This window comes from Sus scrofa, chromosome 9 (genome assembly GCF_054392235.1).
Source record: "Sus scrofa isolate SSC_HxYL_T2T_F1_AM1 chromosome 9, Sscrofa_HxYL_maternal_Yorkshire_Landrace_v2.0, whole genome shotgun sequence".
Classification (NCBI taxonomy): domain Eukaryota; kingdom Metazoa; phylum Chordata; class Mammalia; order Artiodactyla; family Suidae; genus Sus; species Sus scrofa.
Genome location: NC_139391.1, coordinates 44,991,982 through 45,014,924, shown reverse-complemented (window position 1 = coordinate 45,014,924; position 22,943 = coordinate 44,991,982). Strand labels below are relative to the sequence as shown.

At 55.1% G+C, this 22,943-nt stretch overlaps 1 protein-coding gene across 4 annotated transcripts in view; it reads left to right on the top strand.

The window, feature by feature from the left end:
- Positions 1-22,943, top strand: part of DSCAML1 (DS cell adhesion molecule like 1) — a 361,955-nt gene that overhangs the window by 260,439 nt on the left and 78,573 nt on the right. For 3 of the 4 annotated variants that reach the window (XR_014815394.1, XM_021062901.2, XM_084976245.1), the window contains exons 5-8: positions 4,132-4,410; positions 8,162-8,437; positions 10,556-10,852; positions 12,870-13,142. Coding sequence is in view for 3 of the 4 variants with exons in the window: in XM_021062901.2 (XP_020918560.2) it covers positions 4,132-4,410; positions 8,162-8,437; positions 10,556-10,852; positions 12,870-13,142 (1,125 nt within the window). In the remaining variant the exon portion in view is untranslated. The remainder of the gene's footprint in view (positions 1-4,131; positions 4,411-8,161; positions 8,438-10,555; positions 10,853-12,869; positions 13,143-22,943) is intronic. The other variant, XM_084976244.1, reaches the window with a different exon arrangement.

Genomic DNA, 22,943 nt, shown 5'->3' with positions numbered 1-22,943 from the left:
TGCTGTGGATGGGATGAGGGAAGCAGGGAGAGAATGGGAGATGCTACCCAAAGACTCAGAGCTAAAGCCCAAACAGAGAAACAGAGAAACAAAGACAGGGAGGCACCCAGGCAGACAAAAGGGGAGATGCATGGGCACAGCGAGAGAAAGACAGAGGACAAAGAAAAACAGAAGCCTAACAGAAAGACAAGGACAGAGAAGATGACAGTGACGGGGTGAAAGGGATCTAGAGAGAGACGGAGAGAGCGACAGGGAGCCGAGGAAAGGGGCCCCAGGAGTGACGCGGGCCCTGATGTGATGGGACGTGACAAGGGGATCTGCAAGCTGCTTGTCTCGACAAAAATGCAATGGATACTCTAGCCAGGCAATGCAGAGGGAAATTCACATCAGGGGGGCTCAGGCATGAGCCCCCAGCCTCACATTTCAGATCCGCTCCCAGAGTCAAGCGTGGGGGTCAGTCCTGAGCCGGCTTTCAGCTGAGATGTTTTACTCCTTAATCCCCAGAACCCTGCAAGATTGGGGGCCGGTGGCCAGGAAGGGCGTCATCCCTCAGCTCCAGGCCAGCCCCTGGCATTGGGGATGGGGGGATGCAGCCAGGTTTCCTGGCAGTTCTAGGCCCTGCCAAGGCACCTGGTGGCTGAGGGGGTCCGAGCCCAGCACAGCCTCAAGGGACGGCTGCCCCTCTCCCCAGACCCAAAGGCAAGCGGAGGGAACAGAATGAGCCCCTGGTAGCGCCTTGTAGACGATCATTGGATGCGGGCAGGACCCACACCTGTGGTTTATTTCAGTCCTCACCAGGTATTTAAGTAAGAGGGAGGGAAGCGGCTGGGGGTGGAGCGAGATGTACAGGAAAAGGCCTTAAGAATCAGGCCAAGGTTTCAGTCTTAGCTCCACCACTCACTAGCAGTACAACCTGGCATAAAATCAGTAATTCTCCAAACCTCAGCTTCCATGTCTGTAAAATGGGAGAGACAGCATGTCCTCCTCGGGGTGACTGTGAGAATTAAATAGGATGCTGCATGTAGAAGGCTTAACATGGGGCTGACCACAGAGGAAGCACTCAGGCGCAGGTAACTGCAGCCTTTGTCATGGTCATAGTGGTTGCCGTTCTCTTGTCCCTGCCTTGTTATTCCCACGACATTTCCAAGGTGGGGGCAGGGAGCGACTTTCTGCATTGTCCAAGGTAGGCGGTTGCAAGAAAAGTCTGAGCCCCCTAAAATACAACCTAATAAGCAGTCTACACATCGAGGTGCTTTTTGGAGTTTCCTAAGTGCTTTCACGGGCATTAACTCTGTGCAATAGGCCCTGTTGTTGGCATTTATCATGGAGGGAACCAGTGACCAGAGAGGCTGAGAGACTAGCCCAGAGTTCCTCAGCTCAGAGCGCCGAGCCAGGGGCAGAAGCCAGGGCAGTGCTGTTCAGCCAGCTGGGGGAGGTCCCGGCAGCACCCCCTCCCCGGGGCACCCTGACTGCCCCCCAGCCCTAGTGGACCCTCCAAGATTTCTCAGGGCTGGGCCATCTGTCCCCCCAGCCTGGCACTGGCCCCGGGAGCCCCCGATCCCCCCAGGCTGTCGCTGTACACGCCACAGCATTTTCCTTCTGCTCCGGAGTAATGAAAGAGGTTTCTTTCCCTCAGAATTTAATTTCACGCCTGAGACTCGGTGATTAATTCCCTCCCCCCGCCCCTTCCTCCGCCGCCCCGTCAGCCCCTCCGCTTGTAAATTCTGCGGTGTGCCACGGAATTTGTGTATTTTGCATCAATTAAGTGTCACATTGAGTAATTCTTCCCTGGCACCGGGTTTGTTTATCCCAGCCATTCCCACGGGGTTGTGGGGGGAAGAGGCCGCCGAAGCTGGCGGGGAGGCAGGGCAGGCGGCTGTGGAATAGTAATCGCCCGGCACATCTGCGTGGGGCTGTCGCGTCCGTCAAGCTCTTTGACACACATTTTGCTTTGTTGCCCACAGCAGCCTTCTGAGATCTGGAGGCAGTGGTATCACCTCCCTGTGCAGACAGAAAACTCGGGCTCTGGGAGGTCAGAAGACTCAGCCAAGGTCGCACAGCTTAGCAGTGGCCCAGGCCGAGGTGCACCTGAGTCTCCTGATTCCCAGGGCCAGCTTCCTGGTGAAAAGCCACTGATGGTGGGAAAGGAGCAGAGAGCCTTCTAGAAAGTCTCTCCTGGGAGGAACATTCCCAGCCCAGCCCCTCTCTAAGGGGGATGAGCTGAGGGCAGAGGAAATGTCCTATGACTCAAGGGGGAGCCAGAAGGGTGTCTGTGCTCCTGCCACTCACTCTGGAGCCGCATTGGGTATTAGATTATTCTATCCCAGACCCATTTACTGGTTTTGGATCTTGGCTTTGCAGTGTGATCCTGGGTGGGTCACTGCACCTCTCTGGTCTCAGGATCCTCGCCTGTGGTGCCCTCCAAGGTCCCTAGGTGAGTTGTCCTTAAACCTACACAGTTGTGTCATGCAGAAGAGGCAGACCACTGGTCCACCCTTTGCCCGTGTGTCCCCGTTCACCTTCCCTCAGACTTGTAGGGTTCAGCAGCCCTGTTCTGTGCCAGGCATGGGAGAAACCACAGTGGATCCATGCTGCCTTGGTCTTCCAGGGAAGACAGGTGCACAGCCTGATGCCTGGTGCTAAGGGCTGATGGCAAGGGCCGTGGGGTCAGTGGCCACAGTGGTTGCCTCTAGGAAGGACATGGGGTGGCTGGGCGCAGGAGTGAGGGGACTCCCTTTCCCCTGTATGCTCTTCTCTATTTTCTGAAGTTTTGCCAGGTGCATATGTTGCACTTGGAATTTTTTTTTTCTTTCAAAAGAAAAGATGGCTTGAAAATAAAATGAAAAAGGAAGAATACTTGATGGGAGTCCAGTGTGAGTGGCCTGGGGGAGACGTCCAGAAGGGGTGATGTTGAGGCTGGTTTATGAAAGATCAGTAGGAGCTGGCCGAGCAGAGGGGGCTGGCAGGGCACCCAGGTGGAAGACGATATGATAACAGGGTGCCACGCATGGGGACCTGGTTAGATCAGAAGGTGTGGGAGGCAGGCCAGGCCAAGGACCTGGCCAGGTGAGATCATAGATCACTGAAGTCAGGAGAAGAAATGTGGGTTGTAGCATGTCTATCAAGGGAGCCTGCAGAGGTTTCACATCAGGGGAAATTCCTCAGTGGGCAGAAAACCCAGAGAGGCTTTTAGGGTGAGAACTAGACTGAACACCACCAAGAAATGGCATCGCACACAGAATCCTCCCAGGTTTTCTGCAGTGCAGGGCCACAGGCCTCCCAGTCACAGCTTTCTCTTGGTTTGAGAATGCAAAAGAGAGAGCACCGGAGTTCCTGTTGTGGTGCAGCGGTAACGAATCTGACTAGTATCCATGAGGACACAGGTTCAATCCTTGGCCCCACTCAGTGGGTTAAGGATCCGGCCTTGCCATGAGCTGTGGTGTAGGTCACAGATGCTGCTCGGATCCCACATTGCTATGGCTGTGGCGTAGGCCAGCGGGTACAGCTCCAATTCGACCCCTAGCCTGGGAACTTCCAGAGGCCACACGTGGGCCCTAAAAAGAAAAAAAGAAAAAGAAAAAAAGAGCAAGAGAGCATGTTGGGGGTGGCAAGTGTGTTCTGCAGAAGGCTTAACTCCTGAATCTTCTTGGCCCCTGTGGAAATGCCCCGCCTCCTCTGAACCTACCCAGACCATAGTGGGAGGAGACAGGACCAGACAGGGCTGCTCATCCTTGGTGGGAGCCTCTGCTCCAGTCTGAGACCCAGACCAAGACTAACCAGAATCACAACCCCCAGATGTCCTGCTTCTCACATCACAAGCGCTGTTTGTAGGAAAGTCTCTCCCTTCCTGGGCCCCTTGCTGTTTCCCCCTTTCCCTCTGTCTGTCTGTCTGTCATTCTAGCCTAGCCTGCCCGCCGCATCCTCTCCTCCCCCAGCCATACTCAGGGCCTCCATCTGACCTGAGCAGGAGAGTTTGGGCCAGAGCCTGGGGCACAAGGAGATACAGTGAGCCCTCTCACCTGGGTATCACTCATTCTGGGCACCAGTGAGCAGCAAGTTCTGGGTGTCTGCCTTCCCAGCCCCAACCCCAAACCCCTAAACCCAGGGCTACTCACTCTCTCTGCCTTCCAGACCCTGCCGAATCAATCCCCACCATCCTGGACGGCTTCCACTCCCAGGAAGTGTGGGCCGGCCACACCGTGGAGCTGCCCTGCACCGCCTCCGGCTACCCCATCCCTGCCATCCGCTGGCTCAAGGATGGCCGACCCCTCCCGGCTGACAGCCGCTGGACCAAGCGCATCACAGGGCTGACCATCAGTGACCTGCGGACCGAGGACAGCGGCACCTACATTTGTGAAGTCACCAACACCTTCGGCTCGGCAGAGGCCACAGGCACCCTCACGGTCATCGGTGAGTCGGGGAGCACCTCTTCCAGCTGAGGACCCTTGAGAGCACTGCGTGTGATGGGGAGGACATGGGTGCAGCTGCACATGTCCCTGGCCGGCTCCAGGGGATCATCTGGGGTCGACCAGGGGAAGACAGATTGGTGTCCTGGGAAAAGCACTGGATTTGGAATCAGAAACCTGCCTTTAGGTTCTGACATCATGGTGGTAACTGACTTGGGGGAAATCATATAACCACGAGCATCACCTCCATGCCCTTTTCTGTCAAAGGGGATGATAACCCTGGCCCTCCCACCTCCCAAAGGTCACAGAGGTCATAAGGGATGATGATGATGATGTGATAAGCTCATGGGGCTTCTCAGCTTATTGGGAAGAGGCGGTGTCTGTGCTGGAGGAAACAATGCTGATATTAATCCATCAGAGGACCTAGGAACCCATCAAAGGCGACGTTCAGAATATTTAACAATAATTGATAGGGGTACTGATTGATCAGAGAGGACACTGGGGGTAAACAACCAAGGCAGCCTGTCCAGGACCTGCCAGATGGGCATTAACTCTGGTCCTTCCTGTTCCTCCCCCATCCCAGAGCCCCAGGGTCCAGGGAGCATGCGTGGAGAGCAGGAGGCCTCCTCTGTCCCCTGCTGCTGCTGCTGCTGCTGCTGGGTCCCCAGAAGAGCAGGGAAGTTGAGGCAGGGGGACTGAAGCCAGAGAGAGAACCTTGGAGGGGGCTTCCTGAGCCCTGGGAGCATCCTTTGTCCCCAGCCACACCCACTTCCATCCCTCCCTCAAGTTCCCTGCTCTTGAGGCAGCAGGAAAGGTATTGGCAGCAGTGGGGCTGAGGTTTGGAGACCCTTGTGGGATCGCAGTCCTGTGGGATAGCAGTTGCCCAAGTCCCTGAACTTTGTGCCTGAAGAGGTCATGAAGGACTTGACCTGGGCAGCAGGAAGAGGGGGTCCAGAGTGATCACACCCTCATCCTAAAGAAACAGTCCCTCTGCTGTTAAGACTGACCAGAGATGCTCTTCTCCAGGCTCACCACATGAGCATGGAGCTGCAGGGCTGTGGACCCTCGGGGAGGGGGCACCAGAGAAGCACCCAGAGCCCAATCCCTCCTGGGATGGCCTTCTGGTGTCCCATCGCCTTCAGCCTACATATGGGTCCAGCCTCTCCCCCGACAGGCAAGGGGGCGCTGACAGTCCTTCACAGTTTACTCTGAAGCTGGAAGCACAGAAAGAGCCCCAAGAAATCCCCTGAGAGCAATAGTTCGTGATACAAAGGCTTGGGTTAAAATGCTGGAAGCCTGTGGGCAGGGGCCTCTCACACATACAAGCCCTGGACCACACAGTAGCAGATAGAAGGACCAGGATGGGTACCCACTTCTTGCCCAGAGAACTGTCCAAAATTGTTTAATCTAATATTTCCTTCACCCCCCCTTCCTTGCCTCCCACTACACACACACACACATAAACATTCATACACACACTGTTTCAGGGAACAGGTCAGGGGGGCACATACCCCTACATCCTTGGAAAAGTAGCAAACCTAACTCTAAGTAATGAGGTGTTCACCTCTCGTGACTCAGTACAGGCAGCCAGGTGGGTTTATGCACCCGCGCGCGCGCACAGGCAGCTGTATTGAACGTGCACATGACTCCTCCTCGTGCACGGCGTGCACACAGACATGGTGCCCACGCACATTCACAGATACACACATTCCTCCATGTAACATGCTCATCCCAGAGCATGCAGCAGACACACAGTCAGTGACGGCTGATAGCTGTGCGCACTCCCCCCACCCCCGCCCCAGGTACACAGGGTACACCCCGTTCTCCTTGGAGACGCAGCTCCCCACCCTCCCAGCAGGGCCGGGCTGGGTGTCCAGGTTCAAGGGGGAGTGCCATGGCTTCTCTCGGTCTTCCATCCTCTCTGACGGCCCCTCTCTGCCAGGTTCATGGAGGGAGGGGAAAGCGTTGCTGGTCATACTCCCCTCACTCTGCCACCAAGCCCCACCTGCATCCTGCCATGGAGCCTGAGCAGGGGCAGTGAGGAGAGGGCAGCTGGCTGGCAGGGCCCTGGGAGCCATGACCTATGACTGGGACAAGCAGGAGGCCACCTGTGTCACAGTGCGCTGACAGAGGCTCTGGGAGCAGGCAAGGAGAGTGTGAGCAGGCTCGTGGGTGCTTTGACTGCGCCCACCCGGACGGCCTGCCGTGCCCCCTCTCCTGCAGGCTCCCTCCCTGAGGGCCCTAGGAGCTTCTACACAGAACCCCTAACTCACGGAGATCAGGGGAGGGGGGCCAGCTTAGGGCTGGTAAGAAACCAGCCAGTCAATCAATAAACATGACTCAGAGAGTATTGGGATCTAAAGATGAGAGACACTGCCGTGCTTTCAAGTGACTCACAGTCCAGAGGGAGAGAGAGAAACAAAGTGGTGATTAGAAGACTGTGTGCTGAGTGCGGTGTTAGTTGTGCACAGGGAGCCCCAGAGGAGGGATCCTTAACCCAGCCTGGAGGGCGGTGGTATCCAGGAAGGCTTCCTGGAAGAGAGGACATCTGAGTTCAGTGTGAAGGAGGAGTGAGAAGTGGGCAAAGTGGGCAAAGAGCACTCTAATGGGTGTGCAGGAACCACAGGCAGGCCGCTGCTCTAGAGACTGCAGAGCTGAGAAGGGGGCCAGATCCCCAAGGGTCTTGATGGCCTTGAAGGCCATGCTGACTTTTTGGGAGCTGTGGAAGTTCTGAGCAGGGACGTGTCTGGCTGCAGCATGGAGGCCCAAAGAGGAGAGGGAGACAGGGAAGCGGGTACCATGAGGGTCCGGGCCAGGGGCTGTGGGGATGAAGGGCAGGGCATCAACCAGAAGGAGGTAGCGACTGGTTATCTGTATAAGTACCAGAGACAGGTGGCTGGGCCACAGGAGCCTCCCTAGTTTCCACGGTGGGTGACAGCGAAGACAATGAGCCAGCCAAGCTCCCTCCTCCTCATGAGCGAAAGGGAGCTTTCCAGCCAGGGAGGAAGGGGTCCACATCAGGAAAGGACAAGCCATCAGAGCAACCAGGGCAGAGACATGTCTTGGCCTGACCCTACCTCTTTTTTTTTTTTTTTTTTTTTTTTTCCATTTTTGGCTGCGCTGAAGCACATGGAGCTCCCAGGCCAGGGGTCATATCCGAGCTACAGTTGTAATCTAAGCAGCAGCGGCAGCAATGCCAGATCCTTAACCCACTGTGCCATGATCCCATTGCGCCACAGCAGGCGCCCCTGTAGACTTTTCTTTTTTTTTTTTTTTTTTTTTTTTTTTTTGCTTTTTAGGGCCACACCTGTGACATATGGAGGTTCCCAGGCTAGGAGTCTAATCGGAGCAACAGCTGCTGGCCACAGCCACAGCCACAGCCACGCCAGATCCAAGCCATGTCTGCAACCTACACCACAGCTCACGGCAATGCTGGATCCTTAACCCACTGAGTGAGGCCAGGAATTGAACTCACAACCTCATGGTTCCTAGGCAGATTCATTTCCACTGTGCCGCAACGGGAGCTCCTGCCCTACCATTTAACGGAGGAGGAAACAGGCCTAGAGAAAGACATTCTCTCCTCTCCATCCCCTGCCCCCCTCCAAGGAGTCTTGTAGACAGAACCAGGACCTCCTGATCCCTGGGCCTTCTGTGACCGTAGCCCACCCGCCGCCACACTCTGCTCACAGTCCGTCCTTTTTCCTTTCTTTTCCTCCCTGTTGCACCCTGCCTCTCCCCGGCCTGGCCTGGCCCAGACCCCCTTCACGTGACCCTAACACCAAAGAAGCTGAAGACCGGCATCGGCAGCACGGTCATCCTCTCCTGCACCCTGATGGGCTCCCCAGAGTTCACCATCCGCTGGTACCGCAACACCGAGCTGGTGCTGCCCGGCGAGGCCATCTCCATCCGCGGGCTCAGCAACGAGACCCTGCTCATCACCTCGGCCCAGAAGAGCCACTCCGGGGCCTACCAGTGCTTTGCCAGCCGCAAGGCCCAGACCGCCCAGGACTTCGCCATCATCGTGCTTGAGGGTGAGCTGGGGTTGCCAGGCGGGGCCAGGACTCCCACCGCCTGGCCAGGATATGCCCTTCCCCCCCCCCACTCCCTCCTGCCCTCCAGACAGGAGTCACTCATCCAGTGCTTGCTACATGCCAGGCAGCTCCTCCCAAGGCCCCGGGGTCAAGATAATTTTTTTTTTTTTTTGTCTTTTTGTCTTTTTGTTGTTGTTGTTGTTTTGTTGTTGTTGTTGTTGCTATTTCTTGGGCCGCTCCCGCGGCATATGGAGGTTCCCAGGCTAGGGGTTGAATCGGAGCTGTAGCCACCGGCCTACGCCAAAGCCACAGCAACTCAGGATCCGAGCCGCGTCTGCAACCTACACCACAGCTCACGGCAACGCCAGATCGTTAACCCACTGAGCAAGGGCAGGGACCGAACCCGCAACCTCATGGTTCCTAGTCGGATTCGTTAACCACTGCGCCACGACGGGAACTCCAAGATAATTTTTAACATGACCTATTTTGCAGTTGAGGAAACTGAGGCTCCGCTCATTTGCCCAAGGCCACACAGCTCTGCCAAGGAACTGGGTTTGAACTCAGGTCTCTTAACCATCATCCTCTACTGCTCTCCGAAATTACTAGAACGTCACTCTTAAAAGGGTTCTCTTTAGGGTCTCCCAGAGGCCCTAAAAGGGTGCCAGGAACCTCTAGACTCTTGAATCCGCTCCCTGACTGAGGTCTTTTCACACCAGGCCATATCTTACCACAGACCTGGGCTTCTGCCTGCCTCTCTCTCCCTTTAAAGCTGCCACTCCCCTAGGTCCCTCCCCCAGCACCTCTGAGTATGGTCGTTTAGGTTGTTCACAGCACAAGGTGCCCAACTAAGCGGATGAGGATGGAAATCCAACTTGTACTCCACTTACCCAGCCATGAACCCACACCAGCCTGTGACCATACAGAGGGCACTTTTTTCTTATCAGCACAGAGATGGGGGTTAGCAGAAGCCCTATCCCTTCCAACAAATTAAGTGGTTCCCCAGCCCCTCTACTGCTCCCCAAACCAAAACCAAAACCTACATGATGCTATTCCTCGCAAGGATTTTCCGCTGTGGTAATGAAGACACCAAACCCCTGCAAACCCCACAGGTATTGGTTTCACATTTACAACCCCTGGCTCCTCATTCCTTGGGAAGTGGGACATGGCAATTGGGCATCCATCGAACCTTAGCCCTCATCCTTCACCCCATGCCCATGCCCACGCCCAGCAAACCACCCTCCAAAGGCCCTCCCATCTTCTCGCCCTGCCCCACCCCTGGTCTCTCCTCCCAGTGATGAAACGCATCAGCTCGACACAGACTAGTGCATGTTGGTGTTTGACATTTTCAAGACTCAGCACCTATTTCAATCCCTTACAACAAGCCTGTGGGGAAGGGTGGCCAGGATTCATAATGACAGCCTCCACGATCCATGGAGGAAGTGGGGGCCTGGGGGTTGTCTTGTCCAAGGTTGTTCCCTTGACCAAGACTTAAGCCCCCTCCCAGACCCCACCACCACCACCACCACCACCACTGCCTTTGGGCAGCTTGCCCCTAAAGCCTCAGCCTACAGCTTTTGCTAACCACCACCCGCCCCTCCTGCTGGAATGAGAGCCAGAACTGGATTCTGCAGGTCCAGCCCAGTCAGGTCCTGGTTCCACACATAGTTAACCTCTGAGATTCCATGTCTTTATTGACAAAGAGAGGAGAAAGAGGTGGAAAGGGAAAAGGAGAGAGGAGCTAACATTTATTAAGCACTTAGAGAGTACTCTGTAAGTGTCTTTAATGCAATAATTCATTCACTCCGCACATCCTCGGTAGGAGGATATAGTCATTATTCCCCATCATCTCCATCCCCCACAGAGGGAGATGGAAGGACTCAGAGAGGTTAAACAACTTGCCTAGAGACACAAAGCTAACAGGTGGTTGAGAGAGGATTCAAATCCAGGCATCTTCATTCACCCGCGATAGTAACGGGCACTGAACAGGGGTTTGGTGTACTTGAAAGCTCTTTACGATGCTTACGGCTTTGCCTCCTCCCCCTGACGAGGTGGGGTGGCCTGGGAGGGCAGTCTCTCCATGACTCGGTGACCCTGAAGGGGGCCCTTCACTCCCTGCAGACGGCACGCCCCGCATCGTCTCGTCCTTCAGCGAGAAGGTGGTCAACCCCGGGGAGCAGTTCTCACTGATGTGCGCGGCCAAGGGTGCCCCGCCTCCCACTGTCACCTGGGCCCTGGACGACGAGCCCATCGTGCGGGACGGAAGCCACCGCTCCAACCAGTACACCATGTCCGACGGCACCACCATCAGCCACATGAATGTCACGGGGCCCCAGATCCGCGACGGGGGCGTGTACCGGTGCACCGCACGGAACTCGGTGGGCAGTGCTGAATATCAGGCGCGAATAAACGTAAGAGGTGCCTGTCTACATTTAAATATCAGAATAGGCTTTTGAGTTCCTTTGCCATCTCTGTGGTTACCATTATTCTTGTGGTGATTAGTACTTCTTATTAATCGTCATTTTGATTTTAGTAGAGGTCCCTCTCCTTTCTCCCCTTTGCCCTGCCCTCCCCAGGTCCCATCACCCATTCTTGTGTGTGCGTGTGTATGTCTGGTACAGGTCACCCCCTTTGCATTCTCGTCCCCCCTTTGCCCCTCCCACAACCCTGTCCCCCCCCCCCCCCACCCCATTCCTCCTCATCGGTCTCTCTGGCCCCAGGTACACTAAGCACTCCACTGTCCTCTACAGCCCCTCCAGGGTCTTGCAAGGGTGGGGACAAGAAAGGGGCAGTGAGGCCAAACCTACCTTTTTTTTTTTCCTTTTTTTTTTTTTTTTTTCACAGCCGCATCTGCAGCATATGTAGGCTTGCAAGCTAGGGGTCAAATCGGAGCTGCAGCTGCCGACCTACACCGCAGCTTGCAGCAATGCTGGATGCTTAACTCACTGAGTGAGGCTAGGAATTGAACTCACATCCTCATAGATACTATGTTGGGTTCTTAACCCACTGAGCCATAATAGGAACTCCTGTAGTTTTATATATATATATATATATATATATATATAATTTTCTTAATTTTTGGCTGTGCCCTTGGCATACAGAAGTTCCTGGGCCAGGGATCGAACCTGCATTATAGCAATGACAATGCCAGATTCTTAACCACTAGGCCACCAGGGAATTCCCAGCCTACCAAAGCCATATTCCAGTGTTCTCCCACTGAGCCAACCCCCAAATGCTCCAAGAAGTATAAGAAACCAGGGCACCATCTTCTCTCAATCCACCATCCCCTGGCTACCCCCTAAGACCCCAGCCATCAAGAGTATGGGGCTCAGGCTGGGTGGGGGTGCCCCAAGACAGGCACCTCCAAGAGTGGGACAAGGAGTCCCCAAGGTGACCATCCCCATGCCTCAGGTCTCCAAGTTGCTGTGGTGGGAACAGAGGCTCCTCTGAAGCTCTTTACAGCCCTGTTGGGTCAGAGTAGTCCTTATCTGACCCCACCACTGCGCCCTGACCCAAGAGCAGAAGAAGAGCAGAGGAGTGGGGGCGGTGGGCATTGGTGGCTGCCATGGGAACAGGGATGGGAGTGGGGTTCACCCTCAATTCACCTGCAGCAGGTGTCCAACCCCGCATCAGAAATGTGGTCTCTGCTTGGCCCCCCCGCTGCCCTCTCTGAATTAGAAGGGAACACAGCTGCAGGGTCATGGCAGACGCCCTGGTCCAGCCCCTCATCTACTGGGGAGAGAGCCAGAAACCCAGAGTTTCGTGTACCCGCTCCAGCACTCTCCCTGCACTGTGGCCCCTTTACAACTCCCGCATGGCCATCCATCCGGCTGACGACCCTCCCTCCCCTCCACCAGGGTGATCAGAGCCCCTCTTTTATAGCCCCTTCTTAGGGGCCCCAAAACCCCTTTACCTATGGAAAGAAAATCCTCAGCTCATTCAGTGAAGATCTTCCTCTTGTCCTTTAAATGTTCACATGTATCAGACCCTTTTTGATACAAGACCATTATGAGCAAATCAAGTGAAAATAAGAAAATCTCTACATTTCCATTTTAACCCCCAAAGCTTAATTTTCTCATGAATGAGGACTCACCCTCCCCATCACTGTCACTTCTCAGTAAGGCTTCCATGTGCTCCTCTAGCCCATCCCAGGAGGGGAATGGATTCTTGCCCCAGGCATGAATGAAACATGTCTGTCTGCAACTCTTTGAAGCTGGTAACAATGAGTCCTAGAGAGACCACGGGTGTCCCCCTTCCAGCCTCTGCCTTTAGCCTGGTTTAGAAAAAAAAAAAAAAAAGTATCTGTCTCCCCCATGCTGAATTTCCATCCCCTAAGAGTTTCCAAGGCCAAGCAACTTGAAAGAGCATCGTGGGGCAGCGCCTGGCTGTCCCTGGCTAACCACACCCTCGCCCCTCCTCTCCTCCTCCCGCCCAGGCCCCCCCAGCATCCGGGCCATGCGGAACATCACGGCCGTTGCTGGGCGGGACACCCTTATCAACTGCAGGGTCATCGGCTACCCCTACTACTCCATCAAGTGGTACAAGGATGCCCTCCTGCTCCCCGACAACCACCGCCAGGTGGTGTTCGAGAACGGAACCCTCAAGCTGACTGACGTGCAGAAGGGCATGGACGAAGGGGAGTATCTGTGCAGCGTCCTCATCCAGCCCCAGCTCTCCATCAGCCAGAGCGTCCACGTGGCCGTCAAAGGTAGGCTCCCCCCACTCCCACCCCGAACCAGAACCTTCCTGGTCACCCAGGGTGGCGGGCCCGCTCCGGCCAGCCGCTCTGGCAGCAGCAGGCAATCCTGAGTGAGTGGAAGGCTAAGGAAGAGAGGGCTCCGGCCTGGAGCTTGGAGAAAAGGGGATGGGGTAGAAGATTGCAGGGGACACAAGAAGGCCTTGAGTACTTCCACATCCGGGTTCCTTCTGTGGGCTGCAGGTCAAGGCAGCACGGACCCCAGGGGCATGAGGAGTCAGTGACACACAAAGAGGAGGCAGGTCATCTGGGGTAAGAGGCCCAGGCGGGAGGTGGTGGCCGTATTGTTCCCCTGGTGTCAGGGTAGAGCCACCCAGAACTCAGCAGGGCCTGCCAGAGAGCAGGAAGTGGGCATGGGGCGGGAGCTGGGAGCAGAGGAGGCTGGGTGCCCTGGCTCCCTTCTGGAGCTCGGGCTGCTTTTACAGGGTTGGCAAGGACCTTCCACCTGCTAGTGCAGTTGGAGGCCTGGAAAGTACCGCCTGGTGCCTGAAAACTTCCTCCCTCCCAAGCCCTCCCCGCTCCCCTGGGTGAGGTCTAACACAGGGCATCCAACACAGTGCCTGGTACATGGCAGCCATTCAGTGAAGGTCTGTGGAGTAAACAAATGAATGCATGTAAATGAGCCAATAAATGAATGCATGACTGAATGACAGATGTCCTCTGGGTTCAGGGGCTGTGTGGGGCTCTGAAGCTCCCTCCCACATACACTCTTGGGAACTGACAGGCCTGGAGATGGCCTGGATCGGGGTGAGAGCAGGATGGCCTGGTTGCTCAGGGGACAGAACGGAGAGGTGGGGCCTGCCGGGCCTGGCTGAAGAGAGGTCACCGAAAGCCAGGCAGCCGGGGTGCGGAGGTCACTGTGTCAGTGGTTGCCGCCACAAAAAAGGGGATGATGTCCCTTTCCGAAGAGCCAGGGTGGGCTCCAGCATTGGGAGGGCATGCAGAGGGCTGTGCCCTGTGACCTGAGGTTCCCACAGCCTGGGGCTCCATGTGGGAGGAAGAAGGGCTGGGTCTCCGGCCACTGTCCTGGTCTCCAGCGCCAGGTTGTGATCATTATACTAATATGACAGATGCCACTGTGGAGGTCCCACCATACCCAGTCACTGCCCTGGGGGCTCTGTTTCCTTTAACCACACCCCTGCCCACTTAGCTAAGATGACTACCATTTTGGCCCCCATTTCCAGGGCAGAAAGCTAGGGCACAGAGTTAAGTAAATTGTTATCCAGAATCAGAATTTTTTTTCCCTGGTCTGCCTACCTGCAGAGCCAGAGGCCCTGTCACCTGGGCATTGTGTCTCCCCAGGGCAGCAAGGAGGGAAGCCCCTTCCATATCCTAAGGAACAACATGAACCTGGAGAGGAGACAAGCCTGGAAGAGAAAGGAGGGGAAAGCAGAGGGCTCCGGGCCTGCCAAGGGGCGCTGGCACAGGGGCAAGGCCCCCAGGGGTCCCAGACTCCTGAAGCAAGATGGCATGGAGGGCTTGTGACCAGGAAGAGGGGAGGCAGGGAGAAGGAGGGGTTTGGGGAGACAGATGCTGCCTCTGGCTTGGGCCCCTTCAAGTGTGCGGCAGTGATAGGACATCTGGGTGGAGATGTCAGAACAGCTGGAGACACTGGAGGTGGCTGCAAACGGTGCAGTCAGGGCTTCGCTCCTTTGCTCCTTGTCTCCCGGGCTCACTCTCCTCGGTGCAATGGGGCTGTGGCACGTGCCCCCTTGTGCACCCACCACCTGCCACAGTGCTTCTTGAGCTGAAACTGAGACATCAGTCTGGGTTAGAGTGTCTTACAGGGAAGCCTGGCTCAGAGCCTGAGACTAGAGGAGGAGCTGCCTTTGTGACCATCTTGGGCCTGGGGCGGAGAGAGGAGACCCTAACAGCATCTGCCTCCCTGCCTCCCTGCTGCTAAACCCCAGCCAGGCTGAGGGGCATCCTGGGCCCCCGTTTCAGCCTAAAGCCTCTGCTCAGCCCATAGGCCTTGGATCAACAGGAACCTCAAAACCCCCAGGCCACACCCCCAGCCTGCCTCCCCTGCCAGCATCACGGGGCACCCGTATCCATTTCTGTAATGAGCAGTGGACCGAGAGTTTACAGTGTAAACATCACATATTAAAACATCTAACCTCTGCTCTACTCGCTTCGCCCGCCCGCACCAGCGAGCATTTGGCCGGGTTTGTTGGCTTAAAGAAAAAAAAAAAAATAACAGGGCTCCAGCGAGCCTCGGAGTACGCAGAACATCCTGAAAGCTGCTTCTGCTCATCAATTATTCAGCCCCATTCAGGGAGCGATCAGTCCTAATGAATTGAATCTGATGCATTCCGTCTCAGCGACTCACTGGGCCTGTTGTGATTGTGCTGAGCGACAGTGTCTGCCAGCCCAGGGAGAGGGAAGGGGACGTGTGTGCGCGCGAGCGCGTGCGCGCCCTGCACTGGGCATGTGTGTCTCCCAGCACACAGCTCGAGCCTGGCGTCCCTAAGCAAGGCATATATGTATGTATGATGTACAGGCAGGTCTGCACACACGCCCCCTTCCCTGCCCTCAGGGTCTGCAAACCCAGCCCCAGAAGGAGTAAGGTCACCTGCTTTCTCTCCAGACCAAGAAGCAGCATTTGTCTGGAGGCTCGGGGACCTGGTGTCCCTGCCCATCCACAAGCTCAAATCCATCATCCGCGCTCTTTGCAGACTCCCTCTCCCCACCTCATTAGAATGCACTTTTGCAGAAGAACCCATCAGAGCTGATTATGAGCACGCTGCTTGATTAGCTGATGTGCTGTTCTAAGAGCTACTCGAGGAGGAGGGGAGAGGAGGTGCCCCTGGGCGTGGAAAGGGGCCCTGGCTCTGGGGGAAAGAGGGACAGGGCCCAAGGGCAGGACTCTCCATGCCACTCCTGCCACCTGGCCAGGACGTGTGTCCCCCCCAGAGGATCAGAGCGGAGACCCGGAGTGTAGGAAAGGGCGAGTGGGGGCAGAAGAGGGCACTGGAAGCTTGGAATCCATTGGAAGTCCTACCCCCATCTCTCTGGTGCCAAGAGCAGGCAGGGTGGGGTAAACACCCAGGCAGCTCTACGAGATGGCAAAACTGCTGCTGACTCCATTCCTTCTGGGATGGCTTGTCTTCTGATGAATTTTTCAAACACTGAGCTGCAAAGAGCAGAACACAACAGGCACGTGTGTGCATGCATGTACACACATGTGCAGAGACCTCTGTGTGCCTGAGTCCACATGCATGTACACACTGTATGCATTGAATGCCTACACATGCAACAGAGAGACACACATTAGCCTGACACACTTTCACACACACACACACACACATGCTGCCAGCAGTTGCATATACATGAATGTTCCCTCTGTCCATATCCTCCTATGAAGCAACATTTCTGAGCCACAAAAGGTGGCTGCAGGTGCTACCATGCAAAATATTGCCCAAGGGAGCCTGCGGCAACTGGGCAAGGCAGGAGAGGCCGAGGGGAGAGGGAGCAAGTTCACTTCAAGGGCTGCCTGGGCTTGGGTGCACGTGACACTGACTGGCACGGGAGAGCCGGGCTGCAGGGGAGGCGAGTGCTCGTCTCTGGGCATCTGGAGAGACCCTTGGCATGATACTAGGAGGAGGGCACAGAGATCCAACCTAGATTTTGTGTCTTTAGGGCCCCCTGTAGCTGAAAAATAATGTAGCATAAGAGCATCTCTGGGCACGCAGGCTGAATGTTTAATTATCTAACAAGGCAGGGCTGCGACTGGGGCTCCTTGGCTTTGGTTCAGGGAGCAACATCTCCATCCCCACATCGGAGCCTCCAGAGCCAAATCAAGGGCACGCTCAGTAAGGCCAGGACCCAGAGGGAGTGCCAGGTCCCTATGGAGAGCAAAGGGATAATAGGAGTGTGAGCATGCACACACGCAAGCACACACACACTCACACTCACTCCCAAGTGCCGTACCCCTCACCCACACTCATTCTTCCCTTGCTGCTCAACAAGTCCCTCTCTTGTGCTTGAAGCTCTCGCAGGAGGCCCCCTTCCACCCTAGAGAGTAAGTCAGGGGTTTCTGCAGTCACAGGGCTTAGGAGAGAGCCGTGCCCCGCCCCCGCCTGCCCCCACCCCCACCCCGGCCAAATGCCTGTCATTGGCACAGGTGGAGGTTTGGAAAGAACTCACCAGAATCCTCAGGGGGCACAACAGGTTCCATAGAGGCAGATTGCCCAAAGTGCTGGGGGAGGGGGCGCCGAGGAAGCTGCTGCCAACGGCCCTGTTCCTCAGCGGACGGAGCCAGGAGCATTGGCATGAGCACCCTCCTTCCTGGACAGTCAGGGCTGGCGGTGCTGGCGGTGCTGGCAGTGAGGAGGAGGAGGAGGACGCAGCAGCAGCATCTATCTCTTCATTCCATGACATTTACTGTGTACCCGCTATGTCCCAGGCGCTATTCTGTGAGCACAGCTGTGCTCAAGACAGACAAAAACCCCTGCCCTTGGGGAGCTTACTTTCTAGTGGGGAAAGAGTGAACATGTGAAATCTGTGAAATCCGCAAAATGTGCCTCCTGTCAAATAGGGAGTGGAGATCAGGGTGTCGGGCGAGGGGAGAGTGGTTTGCAATTTTAAATAGGGAGGTCAGGGAAGGGCTTCCTGAGAAGTGGGGTGGGGGGGTGCCTTAAAAAATCGAAGTGATGGGAGTTCCCATTGTGGCTCAGCTGTAACGAACCCGACTAGTATCCATGACGGTGCGGGTTTAATCCCTAGCCTTGCTCAGTGGATTAAGGATCCGGCGTGGCTGTGGTGTAGACCTGCACCTACAGCTCTGATTCAACCCCTAGCCTGGGAACTTCCATATGCTGTGAATGTGGCCCTAAAAAGAAAGGAAAAAACTGAAAACTGAAGTGAGGAGGTCCCTAGTGGTCTAGAAGTTAAGGACTTGATGTTGCCACTGCTGGGGCTTGGGTTTGCTCCCTAGCCTGGGAATCTCTGCGTGCCAAGGGCTCAGCCAAAAAAAGAAAAAACAAAACAAAAACAAAAACAAAAAAAAACCCTGAGGAGTTCCCGTCATGGCACAGTGGTTAACGAATCCGACTAGGAACCATGAGGTTGCGGGTTTGATCCCTGCCCTTGCTCAGTGGGTTAACGATCTGGCGTTGCCGTGAGCTGTGGTGTAAGTCGCAGACGCGGCTCGGATCCTGTGTTGCTCTGGCTCTAGCATAGGCTGGCGGCTATAGCTCTGATTAGACCCCTAGCCTGGGAACCTCCATATGCCGCTGGAGCGGCCCAAGAAATGGCAAAAAGACAAAAAAAAAAAAAAAAAAAAAAAAAAAAAAAAAAAAAACCTGAGGTACTATTATTCCTAAAATATTAAGAGTTGTTGCAGCCGGAAAACGGCCATCAGGCCTTAGAGATTACTTGGTCCAGCTCCACCATGTCTCAGATGAGGAAGCTGAGGCCCGGGAGCAGAGGCAGCGTGGCCGCAAGGAGGCAGCTTCCCCATGATGCTCCAGGGTCACAGACTCTTTTCCCTGGCTCTGTGCTCTACAAGCAGAGATGCTCCAACTTTGTGTGGTGCCCATTCTCCCCTAAATAGGTGCAATAAAGGAAAAGGTTCAGTCTGGAAGAGAGCGCCTGAGAGACACATTCAAGTGTTCATGGGCTGGGCTGGGGGTCAGCACGCCCTCCTCTGCACAGCGCCCCCAAACAAGTGGCCCCAGCAGCTTTATGGTGACCAGAGACTGCGTGGCCTGCCACGTCCGCTGTGCCTTCTCAGCCACTCCAGCCTCTGGCCGCTTCGCCATCACAGCGTCTTGTTCCAACCCTGCCTCCCTCACTGCTGACCACGTGGCTCTCTCACCAGAGATAACAACGCCAGAGCAGGGCTCCCAGAGAGAAATCCTCAAGTGACGTGACATCCGTGCCCCCTCCATTCTGGCTGTGTGCTGCAAGTCAGGGGCTGGGGGAGCCCTCATGGACTGCTGTCAACCCCAAAGAGGTCCCTGGTTATCACCCCCAAGGAGGTGGTCGGAACCCCCTCCGGAGGACTGCTTTCCTAGATGTGGGAATGGACCCACACATGCGCGCAAGGTGTCCACTCTGAGCGCTGGAGAGACACCACTGGCTCCGTTCAGAGAGTGGCCCCAAGGCCACATCTCAGGGCCCCTCACCTGCTTCTCAGAGCCTCCCAAGCACACAGGTACTCAGTGAGACTGTGAGGGAGCCAGGATCCCTAGGCTGGCCTCTCCCTCCAGGCTGTCCTCAGGTGCCTGGAGTTACGTGGTTGTCAGAATGCCAGCCTGGAGCCGAGGAATTCTGTGAGCAGTTCTGGCCTCTACCATGCCCACCAAGGATTTTCTAAGGGGACGCTTGTCCCCCAGACTGAACCATGCCTGCTCCATCAAACTGCAGCAGGGTGGAGGGGCGAGGGGAGCAAGGGGCCTGCCTTGGACCTCTGGGGGTTGTCTGGTCACCTGCCTCTCAAAGGACAGCAGTGCTTTGTCTGGCCAGCCCAGGTGAATGTCTGACAACCCCTGGTTGGCCTCTGCCTCTTGGCTCAGCTTTTTCCCACTCTCTCACTCCTTTTTTTTTTTTTTTTTTTTCTTTTTTTGGCCTCCCTGTAGCATATGGCGTTCCCAGGCCAGGGATCCAATCCAAGCCACAGTTGTGACCTAAGCCTCAGCTGCAGCACCACCAGCTCCTTGACTCACTGTGCCAGGCCAGGGATTGAACCTGCATCCCAGTGCTCCCAAGATGCTGCCGATCCCGTTGTACCACCACGGGAACTCCGCTCCTTATTTTTTTTTTTTAAGCATGTGTGTCCTTTACTTCTCAGTCCAAAGGCCACCTCCTCCATGCGGCTGCGGTCACCCAACCACATGACACCTCCCTCTGTTCTGAGTTCAGCATCTGTCGATTCAGGTGGTGCTTGTCCAATAAGCACAGAGGGAAATGTCTTACCTTTCTGAGCTAAGCTCCTGCTAAGCTCCTGGAGGTTCTATCCATATTTTACGCATGTTTCTACTTTCCCCAGCCCACACGGAGCATAATGCCTTCACAGAGCAGGCAGTTCATAAATATTAGATGAATTAGTTAATTAATGAATTAACCTGCCTTAGTAACTTGTTCCATTATCTAAATCCCTTCTTTACTGAGAGAGACCATCTCCCCTGCCTGAGCTAAATCCTCCAGCCTAATTTCAATCTCCACTTGTTCTGCACCTGTTCTGTCCCCAGTGGAAATGTAGTGATTGACCATCCACCCCTGGGACAAGGCCCTCCAGACCTCACACCCCCTCCACCCTCTCCTGCCTAGGCAGGGCCTCCCAGGGCCTTGCCCGCTCACATTCCCCTCTGCAACCCCACCTCCTGCCCCCGTCACTGCCAAGAGTCTCCCCAGGGCCTCTTAAATCAAAGGAGCCTACTCTGGTGCTAGGATAGGCAAAGGCCTGACCTCTGGGAAGAACCAAGACAGACGCCCCCATCTCCATAGTTCTGTAGCATAAATACAGCATCTTGAAGAACAGGGTCAAGCTCCTTCTTTTTCTAGATGAACCCCCATCCTGCACTCTCCCTTACCTCTTGCCCACCTCATAGGTAAACGCTGAGGTCAACCCAGGAAATGATATCGAGACATATATTTATTCATTCGCTCACCTGACAAGTGTTTATTGGGCCCCCACAATTTGCCAGGTAAATTAGTCCTAGTTACTGCCCTGCAGGAGCTCCCCGATACACAGGGAAGGTGGTCGTGCACATAGTTACACCCACGATAAGGGCCTTGATCAAGGGCTATGATCGAGGTGTGAACCTGGGGCTGCAGGGCTGTGCAGGAGGAGGGCAGGCTTCACAGAGGAGGTGGTACCAGAACAGGATCTGAAAGGATGAAGAGGAGTTTCCCATGAGGCCTGCTGGGCTCTAGCTTTGGTCCTTTGTGGGAAGGGAAACTGGACCAGAACTGGTTCTCCTAAGCCTAAGGAGACAAACTGAAAATCTGGGTCTCTGCAATAATTCCATCAAAAAGTTTAAGGAGGAGTTCCCATCGTGGCGCAGTGGTTAACAAATCTGACTAGGAACCATGAGGTTGCGGGTTCGATCCCTGGCCTTGCTCAGTGGGTTAAGGATCTGGCGTTGCCGTGAGTTGTGGTGTAGGTCACAGACGTGGCTCGGATCCCATGTTGCTGTGGCTGTGGCATAGGCCGGTGGCTACAGCTCCGATTAGACCCCTAGCCTGGGAACCTCCATATGCCCCGGGAAGCGGCCCCTAGAAGAAGGCAAAAAGGTAAAAAGACCAAAAAAAAAAAAAAAAATTTAAGGAGCACAGTGAACAGAGCAGACTTGTGGTTGCCAAGGGGGGGGGAGGTTTGGAGGAGGGATGGAGTGGGAGGTTGGGGTTAGCAGATGTAGGCTATTCTATATAGGATGGATAAACGATAAGATCCTACTGTATATGGCTCAGGGAACTATATTCCATATCCTATAATAAACCAAAATGGAAAAGAAGAAAAGAGTATTTTTAAGAAAAAATGTTACGTACAAGCAAAGCTCATCTACGATGTTAGAAGTCAAAACACAAAAGTCTCATAAAACAATGCTTACTATGTTAAAAAAAAAAAAAAAAAAAAAAAAAAAAAAAAGTCCAAGGAGGCCAGAGAACTCAGTCTGCTCTAAGAACCCAAAAAGGGGGAGATGGGAGCAGCCACAGAATCCAACGAGGACTCTCTGGGAAATCTCAGCAATGAGCATTGAGCCATGGCTAGAGTCAGGATTCCAGAGAAATCTGTCTGAGATATCCAAGGCCCTGCAAACCACTCAGAATACTTGGGGCACTGATGCGCCCCCAGGGCCAGAGTGAAGGGCGAGGTGGGAGGTGACATTAAGAAGGTCAGGTAAGGGCCCTGCTGAGGAGTATGGCTCCCACCCCATAGGTTATGGGGACAATAGCCCTCCTAAACGTCACTTCCAAGGGGCTGCCAAGGGTTTCAGCCTGTCCACACCTAGCCACTTCTCAGGCACAGCTCCCTACAGAGCCCTGAAAACCCTTGGGGTGCAGGGAGAGTCTTGAGCATGCTTATGATGTCACCCATCCTTTTCCCCTCAGGGTCCACCACCCGCTGTGGCCACTCTGGGTGGGGGGAGTAGCAGGCTTCCAAGAAGGGGTGGGGCTGGTGCCTGGGAGAAGGCCGGAGGACTGTGGCCAGCCTTGTAATTTAATTATTTGACTGCAGAAAGGAGATCTCATCTACTGGGTGCTCGTCCTTGTTAAGCTAATTGTCTGTCTCCTTCTCTCTCTTCTCCCCCCCACTTGCCGGGGAAGTCACCGTGGCCTAATTGAGTTATCATAAAGATAATGGCTGATGCTCTAGCCGGAGCTGAGAAAGGAGGATCCCTCCCTCTGCAGCTCCAGCTCCAGACAGCACCCCCTCCCCCAAGGGGCTGAGATGTGGGCAGTAGGAGGGGGAGGGCTGAATTCCTGAGGGGAGGGGGCTGTGTGGGGGATACTCAGCCAGGGGAATCTAAGCCACTGGTTGTCTCACAGACGACAGGGCTCCTTCCCTGTCTGCTCTTTCCTGCCACCCTAGGGGCGCTCAGTTATGAGACAGAAAGATCTCTGGTCCGGTTGGGTGTGGGGATTTCTCAGAAAGGCAACCACGCAGCATAAGGAAGAGAGCTTGGACTTAAGAACAGATCAGGTTTCAAATCCCACCATCCCTTCTTACAAGCTGGATGATCTAAGGCAAATTACTTCTCTGCTCTGAACCTCGGTTTTTTGCATCTGTGAAATGGGAACAAACTC